This window comes from Ahaetulla prasina, chromosome 7 (assembly GCF_028640845.1).
Source record: "Ahaetulla prasina isolate Xishuangbanna chromosome 7, ASM2864084v1, whole genome shotgun sequence".
Classification (NCBI taxonomy): Eukaryota; Metazoa; Chordata; class Lepidosauria; order Squamata; family Colubridae; genus Ahaetulla; species Ahaetulla prasina.
The window spans coordinates 41,646,356-41,664,682 of NC_080545.1; the positions used below are offsets into that span (position 1 = coordinate 41,646,356).

The following is an 18,327-nucleotide window of genomic DNA, read 5'->3' on the forward strand; positions in this document are numbered from 1 at the left end:
CCACTTTACCTATGCTAGTAAAAGAACTTTGAAAGATGTTGGTTTCGGAGTCTTTTCTGCAAGAGGGGTTTTCTGGAACGTTGACATTAAACTGAAACGCCTTTTGAGCATGGCGGCACCACCCCTCCCTGGGGGCCGTTAGGGGTGCTGGGCCCCAAGGTGTGAAACCCCAGCGAAAAAATGGAAAGAAAAGTCCTAGAGGGGCAATGTTGCAGAGGCTCAGGAACTCATCGATATCAGATTCTTCCCATTGGAAGAGGTGGTGCGGAGCCTCGAAACTGCAGAAACTGCTCAAGAGCTAGGAGCGCAGCCCAAGGGATCCGATTCCTGGAGAAGTTGCCATTCTGACCCGACTCCTGAAAGGGGACCAGAGGTGAGATCTCCGAAAGAGCATGGGTTTCCCAGGCGAGTGAAGTTCTCCCAACCTACTTTCCAATCATAATGGAGAACTGGAAAACCTGGGGGATCTGGAGATTCAATGGAATGGAGTCTGCCCACCCCCCTGAAATCTCAATCGCTTACAGGTCTCCCGGAAAGGTTTGAACAGTTGGAAGTTGGGAGCCACGTAAGTCCCCCCCCGCCTCCCTCCAGAAAAATGGAACTTAGCCCAGCCTAGGTTCACCTTTCCTCCTTGCAAAGAGGGGCAAATTAGGGAGAGTTCAAGTCCATTCTGATGATGCCAGAGGGCATCCCATCACCTCCCACACGCAGCAGGGAATTTACATGGCTGGAATGCACCTAACACAAATGGCTTGGGGGGGCACAACACCCCCCCAACAGATGCCTTCTGCCTGCCAGGCCCAGCCCTCCCCCCACTTCTGCTTCCATCCCCCCAGGCTGGGCATTCTACCCCAGACAAGGATGGGTCCAATGCCAGTGGCAGCCAGCTGGTTCTGCTCCTATTTTCCATGGATCTCCCTAGTTCTCATACAGCCCGTCGGCCAATACCTTACAAGGAACTTTGATCCAGCAGCCAGGGAGAAGTCTACCCCCCTCTGCAACTCAGCAACCAACTCCTGTCCCAACAGTTTACCCCCCTCAACAGGGGCCTGTCCAGCAACCCGCGGCTGTTCTGCAAATTCCTCCCCAACTGCCAGCAGCCCAACTAACCCCACCTCTCTTCAGAGCAACTTTTGACGGCACACCACACAAACTAGCTTACTTCCTCAGCAGAATCTGGGCTCACGTAGATCAATTTAGAAACCAATACCAATCAAAAAGAGACTTAATAAATGACATTTCTGAGGGGATGAATGAGGGAGGGACCTCTGAATGGATTGCCCAGCTCCACAATGAAAATGTCCCAGAATTGAATGACATTGCAGGGTTTGTTGCACTGCTCAGAACCAGATTTGAAGACGAGGATCGTATCACAGACAGCGAAGCCACCTTAAAAACAATGGAACAAGGCAACAAACCTTTAAAAGATTTTGTATGGGACTTTAGGCGAGTAGCAGGAAACCTCGGCCATTGGCCAAATCGCATTCTCCTCCACTATTTCAAAGAGGCAATCAATCAAGAGGTCAGAAAAGCCTGTAGCATACGGGAGTGCCGGAACAATTACGAGACTGGTGCAACATGTCCATAGCTCTGGACTCTGGCCATTATCCAGGCCTCCCTCTCAAAAACTGCAAGCCATCAATCACCAATGGTTATAAAATGCTACCGCTGTGGCAAATTAGGACACTGAGCTTCGGCCTGCCTGGCTCCAGCACCTATCCCACAACAGTGTCCAGCAACTGCGACCCGAGGGAAAAAACTTCCAAGAGGAAATCCAGACACCACTTGATTTGCAAGAGGGGCCATGGACATTCCCCTTCCCACTGAAGAAATTGACGCACCTCTGTCAGCTGAGACACCTCCCGACGACCCTGCCAGAGATGACCCGTTGGTGGGTGCACCCATTCTCCCCTTTGCTATCAAAATAAACTTAATAGTTCCAATAAAGGGGGAAAGAAAAGAGGTGCAAGCCATTATAGACACCGGCTGTACCAGATGTCTAATAGGGATGTCAGTTGTAAACCAATTAGGTATCAGAACATTACCCTTAAAACACCCAATAAAGTTCCATCAAATTGATGGAACATTAATTGGTGGAGTCCCAGCCACCCAAATTACAGAGTTGATTGGCCTAGAGATTGGAAAACATCATGAACTTATAAGATTCATAGTAATTCCAAAAATGTCAGAATCTATTATACTAGGCCTTGCCTGGCTGGACAAATGGGCGCCCACAATCAAATGGGAAGATGGATTCAGAAAAATCATATAGGATGTCGGTCCCTTAAAACCTACCCCCCCCCCTCCTGAGAAACAACCGATCCATGAAAACCACCAGGGGAGTCAGCACTGTATCAGACTCACCTCCGGGTGAACCATGCATTCCTAAAGCATATGAAGAGGAATATAATCTCCCCCCCCCCATCAGCCCACTGACTGTGCAATTGAGTTACAGCCTGGTGCGAAACTACCAAAACCCAGAATGTACTCAATGATACCCGCTGAAATTACTGAATTAAGGAGGTACATCGATACCAACCTAGCCAGAGATTTCATCGAGCCGACAAAATCGCCACTGGCTGCACCCATGCTGTTTAAAGAGAAGGACGGATCTCTACAACTATGCATTGACTTCAGAAACCTGAACTGCCTTTGCATACAAAACATCTACCCATTACCACTAATGAAGGACTTATTAAACCACCTAGCAAAAGGCAAAGTTTTCACCAAATTGGATTTACAAGAGGCTTATTACCACGTCCGCATTCGGGAAGGGGACGAATGGAAAACTGCTTTTAACTGCCCCTTGGGCAGTTTCCAGTTCCGGGTCATGCCTTTTGGGCTCTGGGGGCCCCAGCAGTCTTCATGCAGCTCATCAACAAAACCCTGCGTAGCCACTTATATAATGGGGTTCTTGTCTACTTGAACGACATTCTTATATACAGTGAGAATATGGAAGACCATATCAAATTAGTTAGACAGGTCCTGAAAAAACTCCTAGCTGCCAAACTATATGTAAAGCTGTCAAAATGCGAATTCCAAAAGGAATCCTTGGACTACCTGGGCTGCCGGATGTCAAACCAGGGGATTGAAATGGACCCAGGAAAAGTAAAGGCAGTATTGGACTGGCAACCCCCACGCACACATAAATAGCTTCAACGTTTCTTGAGATTTGCAAAAATTTACCGCCAATTCATCCCTTCTTTCGCAGAGGTTGCTCTCCCGTTGACAGAATTGCTAAAGACTGGTCTGTCTCCTGGCAAGCCAAAACCTAGCCAACCCCTAGCTTGGATAAAGAACTGTCAGAAATCCTTTGAGCAGCTGAAACGCCTATTCACAATGGAACCCATTCTCCAGCACCCAGACCCAAGTAAACTATTTGTGGTCCAAGCAAATGCAAGTGATATGGCGGTAGAAGCTGTTTTAATGCAGAGGAATGCCCAAAACGACCTAATCCCTGCACTTATGTTTCTAAAAAGTTGACTGACACAGAACGCAGGTGGGCGGTTTGGGAAAAAGAAGCTTTTGCGGTACGGTGGGCCCTCCTCTCCTGGAGGCACTTCCTGGAAAGGGTAAAAGAACCGTTCGAAGTGTGAACAGACCACAAGAACCTCAAGGCCCTAAAAACCTCTCAGAAGTCTCCCCTAAACAGGTGTCGTGTCCCACTCCTTCGCTGACGGCCGGGTCAGGGAAATCCGAATCAGGCGTGCCTCTGCAGCTCTGCCAAAGTCCTAGCAAAGTCCTCAAGGCAGGCAGGAGACCAGAAAGTGACTTCAGCAAGATATGTTCGACTTTGCCTGACTCAGAGAATGCCAGAAAGCAGATCCTTTATATAGGCCATGGGGTGTGGCTCCATGACTCAGCACTTATCCAGGCCTGCCCCTCCCTTCCTTCTGACGCCGCCGCCTATCATTCTTCTGAAGCGAAGGTCACTCCAGTCGGCAGCTGTTGGTAATTGACCTTCCTCAGGCTCACATGCTGTGGGGGAGGGGGAGGGGTCTAGTTGCTCCATTTGCCTGGGCATGGAGCCAGGGCTGGGGCCGGGAGGTGCTTCCTCCTCCTCAGCCTGTCTGGGCATGGAGCCAGGGCTGGGGCCGGGAGGTGCTTCCTCCTCCTCAGCCTGTCTGGGCATGGAGCCAGGGCTGGGGCCGGGAGGCATACTAGGACATTCCTCAGCATTCGGAAGCAGATAAGAAGGCCCCGGCTGCGGTGAGAGCGGGCAAGACACAACACTATCCCTCACCGCAGGGCCCTTCCCCCGGGGCTGACGATCGGGATGCGGTCGGGCCGGGTTCTGCTCGTGAAAGGCCCGCACGAGGTCCGGGGCGTGGACGTCGGAGGCGTCGACCCAGGTGAACTCGGTTCCGTATCCTTGCCTCATGACCAGGTATTGGAAGCGCCCCTTCAGCCAGCGGGAATCGCGTATGCTGTGGATCTCGTACTCCTCCGCCCCGTCCTCGTCGATGGCGCCGGGTGGCACCAGGCGCCGGAGGGGACATGGCGGGGCCTCAGGAACCAGCAAGGACCGGTGGAAGACGGGATGGATCCGCATGGAACGCGGCAGGGTCAGCCGGTAGGCCACCGGATTGATGACCGCCTCGACGGGGAACGGACCGATGAAAATGGAAATCGCCCCCCAGGGTCTGTCAGGAGTCGGCAAGGGCTGGAGGAGACCGGGAGAGGCCCCCGTGGCGGCCTTGGCTTGCCGGCACGGCATGCAGGACATCACGTAGTCATGGACGTCATGCTGCACCCGGGGCCACCAGAAGGTCCACGTCACCAGGTTGAGAGTCTTGAAAAACCTGAAATGGCCCGCGGCAGGATTGTTGTGGGACTGGGCCAGGACGAGGGACCGGAGCGGTCCCGTGGGCACATACAACCGCCCCTGGAACTTGAGTACGTTGTCTTCCAATGTCCACGGAGACGTGGGGCCCACCTCCGCTCGCCGCTGCTGAGACCAAGCGTCTTGGCGCTGCACCTCTCGCACCCGGGCCCGTAAGTCCACTGGTTCCCGGGCGGTGGCCAAGGCTTCCGCTGGCAGTACTGTCCGTGGAGGAAGAGGGTCTTGGGCGCTCAGGTACTCCGGCTTACGGAACAGGGCGTCCGCCCTCCGGTTGTGGCCGCTGGGAATATAGGTGACGCGGAAGTTGAACCGGGCAAAGAACAGCGACCACCGGATCTGCCGCTGGTTCAACTTCCGAGCCGTGGTGTGATGTTCGAGGTTCCGATGGTCCGTTCGGACCTCCACCTAATGCCGGGCCCCCTCCAGGTGGTGCCGCCATGCCTCGAACGCGGCCTTGATAGCCAGCAACTCCTTTTCCCAGATGGTATAGTTGCGCTCAGAAGGGTTGAGCTTCCGCGAGTAGTACGCGCAGGGAAAAAGAGTGCCGCCATCCGCCGGGGCCTGTAGCAGCACCGCTCCGAGGGCGACGTTGGAGGCATCCGTCTCCACCACGAAAGGCCGGTGCGGGTCGGGATGTCGCAGGATGGGCTCCGTGACGAAAGCCTTCTTGAGAGCCGTGAAGGCTTCCTCCTGCGGGGAACCCCACCGGAATTGGACCTTCTTCTGGAGGAGCTGGGTGAGCGGAGCCGTCAGTGTGGCGAAGACCGGGATGAAGGTCCGATAGTAATTGGCGAAGCCCAGCAGCCGCTGGACATCCTTCACCCGACGCGGGGCTTCCCAGCTGCTCAGGGCCTCCACCTTGCGCGGGTCCATGGCGATCCCCTCGGGTGAGAGGATGTGCCCGAGGAACTCGATGGATGTCTGGAGGAAAAAGCACTTCTCCAGCTTGGCGTAGAGCTGGTGCTCCCGCAGGCGCTGCAGGACCAGGCGGAGGTGCTGGAGGTGACTTTCCCTGGACCGGGAGTAGACCAGGATGTCGTTCAGGTAGATAACCACGAACCAATCCAACATGTCCCGGAACACATCGTTCATAAAATGTTGGAAGACGGCGGGGGCGTTGGTCAGCCTGAACGGCATGACCGTGTACTCGTAGTGTCCGTTCCGGGTGTCGAACGCCGTCTTCCACTCGTCCCCTTCACGCATCCGCACCAGGTTGTAGGCCCCCCGGAGGTCGAGCTTGGTAAAGATGGAGGCCTCCCGCAGCCGGTCCATCAGCTCTGGGATGAGCAGCAGGGGGTAGCGATTCCGCACCGTGATGGTGTTCAGCCGGCGGTAGTCGTAACACAGGCGCAAATCCCCGTCTTTTTCACGAAGAGGACCGGGGCCGACAGAGGGGACTTGGAAGGCCGGATGAACCCTCGGGCCAGAATTTTGTCCAGAAAGTCCCTGAGGGCGGCCAACTCGGGCTCGGACATGGAATACAGGCGTCCCGTTGGCAGCGGGGCGCTGGGTTGCAGGTCCACGGGGCAGTCGTAGGGCCGATGCGGGGGCAAGCCGTCTGCCTCCTTTTCGCTGAAGACGTCAGCGAAGTCCTGCAGCTCAGGGGGCATGGCGACGGCCGGGGTGAAGACGCCCTGGCCGGCGCAGGTGTGGCGGATGTGGTCGACACACTGCAGGCTGGGGAACGAGATGGCGTTCCGCGACCAGCCCACCTGAGGGTCGTGAGTCCGCAGCCAGGCCAGTCCAAGGATCACCGGGAAGTGGAGGTCCGCCGTCACGTAGAAGCGAATCACCTCCTCGTGGTCCCCGATGGCGAGGCGCAAGGGCTGCGTGGCGAAGTTAATGGGTCCAGCCACCAGCTCCCTCCTGTCGATGGTCTCGACGCTCATCGGAGGGTCCACCGGTACCAAGGGAACCCCAAAATGGTCCACGAAGGCCCGGTCCATAAAGTTCGTGGTGGCCCCCGAATCCACCAGTGCGTGCACCGGGATCCCCTCCAGCCAGTCACCCACCCACACCCGGGTGTCCAAAATCAGGTGCCGAGGGGGCCCGGGGTCCACGTCGGCCATGTTGGGCGGGGGCTTGGTCCGTGCCCGGCCTAAGGTTTCCCCTGGGCTGGGCCTGCCCCGTTTCCCGACTGGCCAGGCCGGGATTCGGGGACAGGCGCACGTGCTCCGTCGCGCTTCCTGGGGCATGCGGCGGCGTAATGGCCGGGCTCCCCACAGAACAAACACAGCCCCCCTTGGTGCCTCCGGCTCCGCTCCTGGGCTGTCAGGCGACGCCTGGCCGCTCCTAACTCCATGGGCTCCTTGGCGGCGGCCACGAAGCGCGGGGCGGCCCGGGACGGGGTCGGCACGGGTCAAGGGAGTGCGACGGTCGTTGACGGTTGCTAGCGGTGACGGGACAGGCGTTGCTGGAGACGGATGTCGAGGCGCAGGCAGAGGAACACCAGGTCAACGAGGGTCCGTGGCGCCTCCACCCAAGCCAGCTCATCCTGGAGCTCTTCTGAAAGGCCCCTCTGGAACGTGTCCGCCAGTGCTATGTCGTTCCAGTCCGAATCATGGCACAGCAACCAGAACTCCACGATGTACTCCCGGAGGGGGCGCGGCCCTTGTTGGATCTCTCCTAGGCGCTGGGCAGCCGTCTGGGCCTGCACGGGGTCGTCATACATTAGGCGCAGTTGTCCCCAGAACCCCTGGTAGTCTGCCAGCAAGGGGCTGTCCCTGAGCACCAAAGGCGTGGCCCACTGAGCAACCTGGCCAGACAACAGGTTCATCACGAAGGCCACCCTGGCCCGGTCATCTGGAAAGTCCCCCGGCCGCATTGCCATGTAGATCTGGCACTGGGCCATGAAGGCCGGGAACATCTCCATCTGTCTTGAGAACTTCTCCGGCACTGGTACCGGGCTGTGGCGCTGAGGAGGAGGAGGAGGAGATTGGACTGCTGGGGCATTCCCAGCAGCCAGTTGAGCAGTCAGCTGGGCGACTTGCTGTTGCAGTTGCTGGTTATCTGCTTGTAGCTGCTGCACAATCTGCGCCAGTTGTTGCTGATCCATCTTGTGGTGTAGATGTGTAGGAGTCAGGCAAGATGCCGTGTCCCTCCGCTGACGGCCGGGTCAGGAAAATCCGAATCAGGCATGCCTCTGCAGCTCTGCCAAAGTCCTAGCAAAGTCCTCAAGGCAGGCAGGAGACCAGAAAGTGACTTCAGCAAGATATGTTCGACTTTGCCTGACTCAGAGAATGCCAGAAAGCAGATCCTTTATATAGGCCATGGGGTGTGGCTCCATGACTCAGCACTTATCCAGGCCTGCCCCTCCCTTCCTTCTGACGCCGCCGCCTATCAATTCTTCTGAAGCGAGGGTCACTCCAGTCGGCAGCTGTTGGTAATTGACCTCCCTCAGGCTCACATGCTGTGGGGGAGGGGGAGGGGTCTAGTTGCTCCATTTGCCTGGGCATGGAGCCAGGGCTGGGGCCGGGAGGTGTTTCCTCCTCCTCAGCCTGTCTGGGCATGGAGCCAGGGCTGGGGCCGGGAGGCATACTAGGACATTCCTCAGCGTTCGGAAGCAGATAAGAAGGCCCCGGCTGCGGTGAGAGCGGGCAAGACACAACAACAGGTTTGATAGGCTCAATACTTCAAGTGATTGCACTTCAACCTCAAATACATCCCAGGGGGCTAGAACCTACTAGCTGATGCCCTCTTGAGAAAGCCCCAATTTGACAGCCGACAAGAGGAGATAGTGCACGCTATGATTCCTGAAACCCAACCAGCGGGCCAAGCTTGTGATCGGGCGCAACCACGCCGTGGTACCAACATCCCAGAGGGCAAGTTATTGACGGAGCTAAAATCAACCCTTACAACAGATGCCTGGCTCAAAGACAACCTAACAAACTTGACCCTAAGGGAAGGACTAGCTTGGAAAGGGAGCAAGGTTTATGTACCATCCAGTATGCAGCTCACGGTACTGCACAAAAGTCATGACTCTCAGCTGGGAAGCCACTTCTGGTTTTTGAAAACCCTTCATTTGACTAGGAGACAATTCTGGTGGCCAAAAATGAAAGAACATGTGAGGAGCTGCGCTACCTGCGCCACCATGAAATCCAGACCAGGGAAACCCCCTGGTCTTCTCCAAACTATGACCGAGCCCATGAGGCCCTGGGAAGAAATTGCTATGGATTTCATCGTTGAGCTCCCTGCCAGCAGAGGGAATACAGTGATATGGACAGTTGTTGATTTGTTTTCAAAACAAGTCCACTTCACCGCCTGCAGCGGGTTACCATCGGCAAGGAAATTAGTGAAGCTCTTCGTGAAGCACATTTACAGACTAAATGCCATTCCAAAGAGGATAATATCAGACAGCAGAGTCCAGTTTACGGCTAAGTTCTGGAAGGAGTTCCTACAGTCCATTGGGTCATCCCAGGGACTTAGCTCTGCTTTTCATCTTCAGAATAATGGAGCAGCAGAAAAATTGAACTCAATGGTGGAACAGTATTTCGGTGTTCTCTAAACTACCAGCAAGAAAACTGGGCAGACCTGTTACCTTTTGCAGAAGTAGCATATAATAATGCTGTACACAGTAGCATGGGGTGAACTCCTTTTCAGATAACCACCGGCATGGATTTTGTGCCGATGCCTGAGTTCCCCGTATACCTTCCCACTTCTGTGTCCTTGACAGACTGGGCGAACTCATTGAAAAAGGGGTGGGAGGACACAAAAAAAGCTTTGGCTGAAGCAGCTGAAAAATATAAAACCCAAGCCGACAAACACCGCTCACTTGAACCCCCTTTTCGGGTGGGGGAAAAGTCTTTTTGTCTACTAAATATTTAAGATTAAGATTACCTAGTAAAAAATTTGGTCCTAAGTTTTTAGGTCCTTTCCCCATTGTAAAGGTAATTAACCCGGTAACTATCCAACTTAGCCTCCCTTGAATATTAGGGAAAATACGCCCAGTGTTTCACAGTAGCTTATTGAAACCGGCTAGGGAATCTAGGTTGAGACCCTTACCAACTGTACCCCCCCTCCTTTGGTAATCCAGGGGGAGACCCACTACGAAATTAAAAAAATCCTTGACTCTAGACTATAGAGGTTGCTTACAATATTTGGTCCACTTGAAAGTGAACCCATTGTCTGAAGCTACTTGGGTAAATAGCTGGGATGTAAATGCTGATGCTCTAGTCAAACAATTTCATGATAAATTCCCTAACAAACTAAAAGGTCCTCCTGGGGGGGGGGAGAGGGGGTTAGAAGTGGACATAATGGATATTAACCCCATTTTTGCTTTTGTCTGTTTTGTTTTCTAGGATGTATTTTCTTCTGCAAGGGGGGACGCCTGTCAGCTTTGGAAGCCATACTAGGCCGAAGGTTTCCATACGTTTCCACAATTCTCCTCTGTGGGAAAGGAGGGGAGGAGGGTGGTAGTGCAAGGGATGATTAGAAATAACATTTTTTTCCTGCCAGTCAAGGTCAGGCTGGGTTCGCATCTGGAGAAGGAGTGGCTGGAGTGATGTTTCGACATGGAACTGTTGGGCAGAAGGGTCATGAGGGTGGAGATTTTGGGGTTTGTATTACTGAGGGATGAACCGGAATCGTCAGTTTCGGTTTTCACCCAACTGTGCCAGTTTACCTATGCTAGTAAAAGAACTTTGAAAGATGTTGGTTTCGGAGTCTTTTCTGCAGGAGGGGTTTTCTGGAACGTTGACACAGAGCTCAAAAAGGACATATAATGCATCCAAACATTAAACAAACAGCATGATAACTATTTTTCGAACAGGAAAGACTTATCCCACACCGATTTTCAGCTTCATGCTGATCTTCAGGTGGAGGACACAATGAACAAGAAGGCCAAATCCAAGGTGTCCCATCATTTGCATGTGCCACTCCAGCGGCCACATGAGGCCCCTGCTCACTCTTCTAAGAAAGCCTCTTCACCCCAACATTCATGTGTGTCTGTTGCTCATTCTTTCAAGAAAACTGTGTCCAAGAAGACCAAGTACAAGGCTACCCATCATTCGCACGTGGCCTCCCTTCACAAGTCATCCCATTCTCAGACGGGTAGCAGCGTGTCATGGCAAGCTTCCATCCCAGGCTCCTACCATTCATCCAAAGTGTCTTCTCATCATAGCCAGAGATCCCAGACCTCGATAGCAGAGAATCTAGCCACTGAAGCTGCAAAGGCATGAGTAGAAGCTGTGGCGGCCAAGGCAACGTTAAGTGTGGCAAAGGAAGAGCAGTTGTAAAAGGAAGACATGACCAAAGCTCAGGCCAGACTTGAGTATTTGAAGCTCAAACTGGAGGCAAAGGAAAAGGCAGTTGAAGCTTTACAGGTGGAGGCTAACCATGCTTTACTCAGCTTTGATTCCAGACAGATGGAGAAGAAGAACTCATATGAATATGTCAGGGCTTATGTGGATAGCCAGAACTCCCTACGGCAGGGACAAGGAGGATAACCTCAACCACCAGGTCTACAAATTATTCACGCAGCTGATATTGTACGACCTGGACTATGAGACTCCTCCCTTGAAAGTGGACAACTTACTCCAACAAACCAAGACATACGGAGCAACCAGAGTACTCCATCAGCAGCAGTGAAGTATCCTCAGCAGGATGGCACACAGGCAGCCACAAGTCACAGCCTCAATTTCAAGGCTAAGGTGTTCCTGCCAAACCTTCCAGGCATTTTGAGAGCAGACATCTGGCCCAATGGAGGTAGACAGCCTGCCTGCCAGCAAAGAGAGCTACCATTGCCTATGTCATGGCAAGATGAAATTGTGCATAAATACTCTGTAGGAGACTACCAGCTGTTGGTGGGGTACACTTTACCACCACCACCACCACCAAATAACTCTCCTGAAATCGAGAAGGATACTAAAACATCCTGGAGAAGAATGGACTTGGCATCTAGGAGGGTACACAAGTTCTCCGATGAGTCAGGCACAGAATATCTGCTATGGAAGCTTCTCTTTTCAAACACCATTGAGATGCCAAGTGAATGGTTGGAGCCAGCTGAGGAAGTCAGCCATATGATAACATGGCTAGGCCCAAAATCAACATGAGTAGTAAAGGAAGTCTACACATCACAACTATACGAAGCCCTCAAGTTATCATGGAAAATGCTCAATCAGCGGTATGGTGTGTCTATACTGATGGAGTCCTCATTCCTAGAGTGTGTGGCCCACTTCCCTGCCATAGACCTCAGTTACCCTGAAAAACTATGGAACTTCTCTTCCCGCCTTACACAGCTGCAGTCAGCACAAAAGGATCCCACCTTGCCAGGACTTAGCTGTCTCGACCGGTATAAGACGCAAAGTTCTATTGTTAAAAACCACCACAACTGATTGAAGCATGGATCAACTTGGTTGATAACTACAGGGTGAAGAACCTAGGCAGAGATCCACCCTTCGCCGCCCTTCAAGAACTTGTTGCCCACATAGCAAAGGTGTACAGCGAGCCATGAAATATAAACCTTAGAAAACAAGGCATCCCTACCAGCAAAAGAACCAACCATAGCTTCGGTTCAGTCAAGAGCCCAGCACAGGCCACAAGAGGAAAAACCTCTGTGTCTGTGCATAAAACACAGGTTGGTACCTTGCCCACAAGAAACTCAGATGAGATATATTCAACGTAGATATCAGACTAAGAGTTATCAGACTGTTTTTGAATGATTATGATGCATTATTCTTGATTGTTTTTGGGGAAGTTAGGAATTGATGATTGTAGGGGTATAATTAAGTTGGGATGAAAATTTTTTAGCATATGTTTGTTTTATTTTTAACTATACCTTGTGCCCGTTCCGGAAAGTCGGGGGGGGAGGGGGGTTGTGAAGAGAGGGGAGAGGAGGGGGGGAAAGGGGGAAAAAAATTTGTAAAACTTTTTGAATAAAAAAAAAAAAAGAAACTCAGATGAGGAACTTTCGAAGAGAGCTCAATGTAAGCCTCTGACAACAAATGGAAATCTATTGTGTCCACTCCACAAGACCCCACACATTCTGAATAGGTGCAGAGGATTCTGCCAGAAGCCCTTGCATGAAAGAAAGGATCTGATCAGAGAGTACAGAGTTTGCTTCAAGTGCTGTGAATCTAAGGAGCACATGGCCAAAGATTGCACAGCAAAGGTGAGTTGTTACCTGTGCTGAAGCAACCAGCACCCAACCACCCAGCATCCAGACTATGGGTCGACACTATGGCCGACTCCTACTCCATGGACGACTTCTACCCTTCCTCTGACTAATAAGTCCCAGCATGGCAATGAAGCGCACCCAGATATGACAAGTGCCAACTGCACGTCAGTATGCAGTGATTCACAATCCCCTCACTCATGCCTCCAGATCAGTCTAACTAAAGTTCTTCTGGATGCCCAGAAGAAGCCATGAAGATGTATGTGATAGTGGACACGCAGAGCAATCAATTGTTGGCCAGGTCAGCATTCTTTGACTGCTTTGAATCCAAACCGAGGAAACGCACTTCACGATTTCAACATATACTGGGTGACAGTGCATGGCGGGGAGGAAAGGCACTGGATTCTGCATAGAATCGATAGATGGGAGTGCCAAATTCACATTGCTGGCATTGCTAAAATGGGACGCTTTGCCAGATAATAGGAGTCAGATCGTAACACCAGAGGTAGCAAGCAATATACCTCAGCCTAGACACATTGCTAATCTCCTTCCCGCCCTAGACCCCAAAGCCGAAATCCTGCTCCTATTGGGAGATGACACACCCGAAATCTTCCCTCACCAGGCAGTGGTCAAAGGCCTGGCAGGCTCTCCATTTGCTCTCAAGACAGAACTCAGATGGCCCATCTTAGGACTGGTTTGTGTTGACCGGCTACAGCCCACCCCCCCGACTTCTATCAAGCAGCTCTACACCAGGCCTGTCACCGACCTGGATGTGCTGCAAAGGAAGACCGAACTTAAAGAACTCAAAGATTGAACCTCAAGCTTTGCATGCTTTATGTCTATCTCATTGTTTGCATTATTTGATGAAATAACCTTGTTTATTTTAGTCAATTAGATAGTTAAGTTTGCATTGTTTTATGCTATGCCTTGTTTATCTCAGTTAATTTGTTAGTTAATAGAAGAATTTTATAATTCCAGGTGGGGAGTGTGCTGTTTAGATAGTAAATTAGTTACTTTTAAGAATTAAGAGCTGGGGGGAGCGCGTTGCTGGCCGGTGCCGGCAACGTCACGCTCTGAGGGGACCCTCGGCGGCGGCGGCCCAGCATGGGCGGCCCGCGCTCCTCTCCGGCGTCCCTTCGCTGAGCAGCCATGGCCGGCCCTTCCCGAGACCTGGTGGGCACCGACGTCTTCGACGAGGCCGTGCAGAGCACCTGTGACGTCGCCTCCCACTGCAAGCGGTATGCTGTAAGTGTTGGCTACTGGAAAGACCCTTACATTGAACATTTTGTAAGCCATCCAAAAGAAAGGAAGGCACCTGAAATCAGCCGTGGGTATTATGCCCGGGTCCAAGGAGTTGGTCGTTTACTTAAGGCTTTCTTAGAAAAGACAAAATGCAATTGTCAAATTATAAATCTTGGTGCCGGCATGGATACTCTGTTTTGGAAATTAAAGGATGAGAATCTTCTTCCTTTGAAATACTTTGAAGTTGATTTTCCATCTATAGTATCAAGGAAAATTCACTACATCAAATCAAAGCCTCCTCTCTCCAAACCGATCATGGAAAGCCATTCAGGGGAGACTGTTCTCATAGACGCACATAGTTTGGATACCAGCCGATATGCCATCGTTGGAGGTGATCTTCGAGACCTGCCCAAATTGGAAGAACAGCTGAAGAAATGCCACATGGATCCAGATTTGCCAACGCTCCTGATGACGGAATGTGTGCTGATCTACATGACCACGGAGCATTCGGGTGGCCTCATCAAGTGGGTGGCAACCACGTTTCGGTCTGCCATGTTTATCAACTATGAGCAGGTGAATATGTTGGATCGCTTTGGACAGATCATGATTGAGAACTTGCAGAGCAAGCAGTGCGAGCTGGTTGGTGCAGATGCTTGCAGATCTCTGGAGACCCAGAAGGAACGGTTCCTGCAACATGGCTGGGAAACAGTAAATGGTCTTGATATGCTGAAGGTCTATCAGAGTTTGCCATCAGATGAGATCAAAAGGGTAGAGGCACTTGAGTTTCTGGACGAGAAGGAACCATTTGAGCAGCTCATGCAACATTACTGCCTGTGCTGGGCTATCAAGGATTCCCAGAATTTAGGCCTTGCAGACATTACTCTGTGACGCATTTGCTCCAGTGGAGCTCCAGGTGAACCTGCTGCCCCCCTCCCGGTGGGCCTCTGCATGCATCCACTGCCCCTCTGCTCCCGTGAAGGTGCTCGCAGGTGAACATGAGCCTTGGAGCCGTGGCAGGCACCCTCCCCTCCCCCATTTGTGGCACGTGACAACCTTTTGAATAAATTCCTCTTTTTGTGAGCAGCTGAAAAACAAGCAAGTCTCTCTCCCTTCTGTAGGGATTTTTTCTTAAAAAAAAACAACCCTGTTATGAATCGAAAGGGATTCTGATTTCTCCTAGATGTCCAGGAGTCCTTGTCCTGCTGGCTGCCTCAGAACTGGGCTGAGGGTTTCAGTTGGGGCAGGGAAGAGGGCCCTGTTGGCTGTCAGCAGTCTTTAGCGGCCTCTTGCATTTTTCTTCCTTTCCGAAATGTTGTTCCCGATGCATTTTCACCCTCTTCTGCCTTGAGTTTCTTGGTGTCTTCCGTAGGACTCCTCTTCCTCCTTTTTCCTCAAAAGAGAGCTGGCTTCAGTCTGGGAGCGGGGTGGGGGTGGGGGTGGGGGGAAATCCTGTTGGCTCTGAGCTGCAGCTTCTGGTGGCTGTTTTGAGATGCACTCCTGACCCTGAGAAGGTTAATAAATGGTGATGTTTTGTTAAAAAAAAAAAAAAAAAGAATTAAGAGCTGTTTCCTTAAGAGATTACATTGTGGGAGATGTAGACACAGATTGCATTATGGGAAATGTAGTCCATGACATGTGACCACATCTGTGTGTCTGATTGGCCACTGAGGCTCTCTGCCTGGATATAGAAGAAAGCCCCAGCCATTACGAATTGCCACAGAGGACATAAACATGCTTTCTGAACAGAGGGACAGATCTATCATCCTTTTACACTAGGAAATGGGACAGATTATGAAGAACACATCTTGACTGTAAGTTTTTGATTTGAGGATACCCAAAAATAAACTTGATCTGTATGAAAACCTGTCTGCTAGAGTTTAACTGCCTATTTCCAGTGGAGCCAGATGCCTGGGAACAGGGCAGCCCTGCCCCACTGGCAGTGTTTATGCAGTTAATAAGTGAGGTGCTACATGACCACCTCTATAAAAGAGTGCTTGTGTACTTGACTGACATCCTCATATACACTGAGACCATGGAAGACATACCCCTAGTCCACCAGGTACTGGAAAAATCTCTGGTGGCAAACCTGTACGTCAAGCTGTCAAAATGTGAATTTCATCACACACAGCTAGACTACCTGGACTACCGAGTGTTAAATGAGGGCATAGAGATGTATCCAGCCAAAATACAAGCCATCGTAGGCTGGCAGCCCCCTCACACCTACAGACAGCTACAAAGCTTCTTAGGATTTGTAAACTTTTACAGGCAATTCATTCCCTCCTTCGTGAAGATTTCCAAACCCATAAGAGATCTCCTAAAGACAGGGGGCCCAGGGACAAAGCCCCACTCGGGACAACCCCATAGTGGGACCTAACCTGCCAAAAGGCATTCAAAACACTAAAAGAACTGTTTGCAAAGGAACTGGTGCTGAAGCATCCTGATCTTGCACAACCATGTGTTATCCAAGCAGACACCAGCAATGTGGCAGTGGAATGTGGCTACTCCAAAGAAACAGCCAAGAAAAACTACAGCCCTGTGCCTTCACCTCCCGCAAACTCGTGGACACAGAGAGGCATTGGGCCGCATGGGAAAAAGAGGCTTTTGTGGTAAAATGGGCACCACCTGCTGGAAGGGTGGAAGAAACCATTTGAAGTCTGGACTGATCACAAAAATCTGGAGGTCCTTAGGATCCCATGGAAACTCACCCAAACAAGTCCGTTGAGCTCAGTATTTCACCTGATTCAATTTCACACTAAAACATATCTCAGGAGGAAGGCATTTCCTACTGATGCCCTCTCCCGCATGTCCCAGTACAAATGCAAACAGAAGAAGATAGTAGATGCCATCATCCTCCCTACCCAAATAGCCGCCCAAGTAATCACCAGATGACAATTCCGCAATCAGCAAAACCGACCCGCAAGCGATCTAACCATGAAACTCAAAACCGAATTGCTAGCAGACCTCTGGTTCCATGACAACCAACACATTTTGACAAAAAGGGAGTGGAAGGGAATGAAACACTATATCCCAGAGTCCCCACACATCTTAATCCTCCAGAGGAGCCACAACATCAAATTGGTGGGCCATTTTAGGTTCCTAAACATTTTACACTTAGCGCGGGGGCAATTCTGTTGGTCCGGCATAAAGAAAGACGTGGACAGTTATGTGAAAAGTTGCACCATCTGGAAATGTTATTATCACATCTTTGAATACTATAGTATAGGAGGGAGGGAATTAAAATTAAGAAAGAAATAAGAGGGAAATTATGGTATATAATTAATCTCCAAAACTGAACACTATAACAAGAGAATAATTATGGAAGCCATCGAAATAGAGAAACACCCCCACAACATGAACAAACGGGATGACACCTCCCACCTACCAGACATCTGGAAACTAGCCTTAGTCAACAAACGAGTCCCAGCCACGAAAATTGACACCGGACCCAGGATAACACACGACGCCACCACCAATCATCCTCACCAGATTCAAACCCAAACCCATCTCACAGACGAAACACAACCACCATCCAGAAGCCAGACCATGCTGGCACCATTGGCTGCTGTGCCCCCCTCCGATCTCCACACAAAGCAAGCTGACACATGCCATGACAAGACCTTGGACTCGTAGCCAAACCAAAACCTGGGATGCTGCATCACAGCCATCTGCTCAAGACATCACATCACAGAACTCCAGAGGCCACAACATCAAAGCTCAGGACATTACAACACAACCTACTACCCAGGATATTACAGCACAAGACTCAGGAGGTCACATTTCCAGAACTCAGGACATTTCCAGGAAGCCCATTACCACTACAGGAGGTCACATTCCCAGAACTCAGGATGTTTCCACACAGCCCATTAACCAGGTCATTAAAACACAAAAGACTAGGACCACACACACACACAGGATGCTACAAAACAGCTGACCAATCTGCAAACACCCACTCCATCTACCAATCAAGATGCAACCACATAGCCAACCAACACGCTCACAGCAACACCTCCCACCACCCCACCAGTATTTATAGAGAGACGGCAGCTCCGACCACGCTTTGCTCGCACAAGCACGAAGCCAAAAGCACCAGCCTGAAGATGATGAGTGAGACCTCGTTGAAACATCGCCAAGA

The 18,327-nt window shown here is 51.3% G+C and overlaps 1 protein-coding gene across 1 annotated transcript; it reads left to right on the forward strand.

The window, feature by feature from the left end:
* Window positions 1-14,002: 14,002 nt before the first annotated feature.
* On the forward strand, window positions 14,003-15,314 carry LOC131201955 (leucine carboxyl methyltransferase 1-like). Its single transcript, XM_058190424.1, has one exon. It carries the CDS (start codon window positions 14,103-14,105, stop codon window positions 15,081-15,083), a length of 981 nt encoding a protein of 326 aa, XP_058046407.1. The 5' UTR covers window positions 14,003-14,102; the 3' UTR covers window positions 15,084-15,314.
* Window positions 15,315-18,327: the final 3,013 nt, after the last annotated feature.

Coding starts and splice junctions, on each gene's coding strand:
- LOC131201955 (XM_058190424.1), top strand. CDS start 14,103: ATGGCCGGCCCTTCCCGAGACCTGGTGGGCACCGACGTCTTCGACGAG.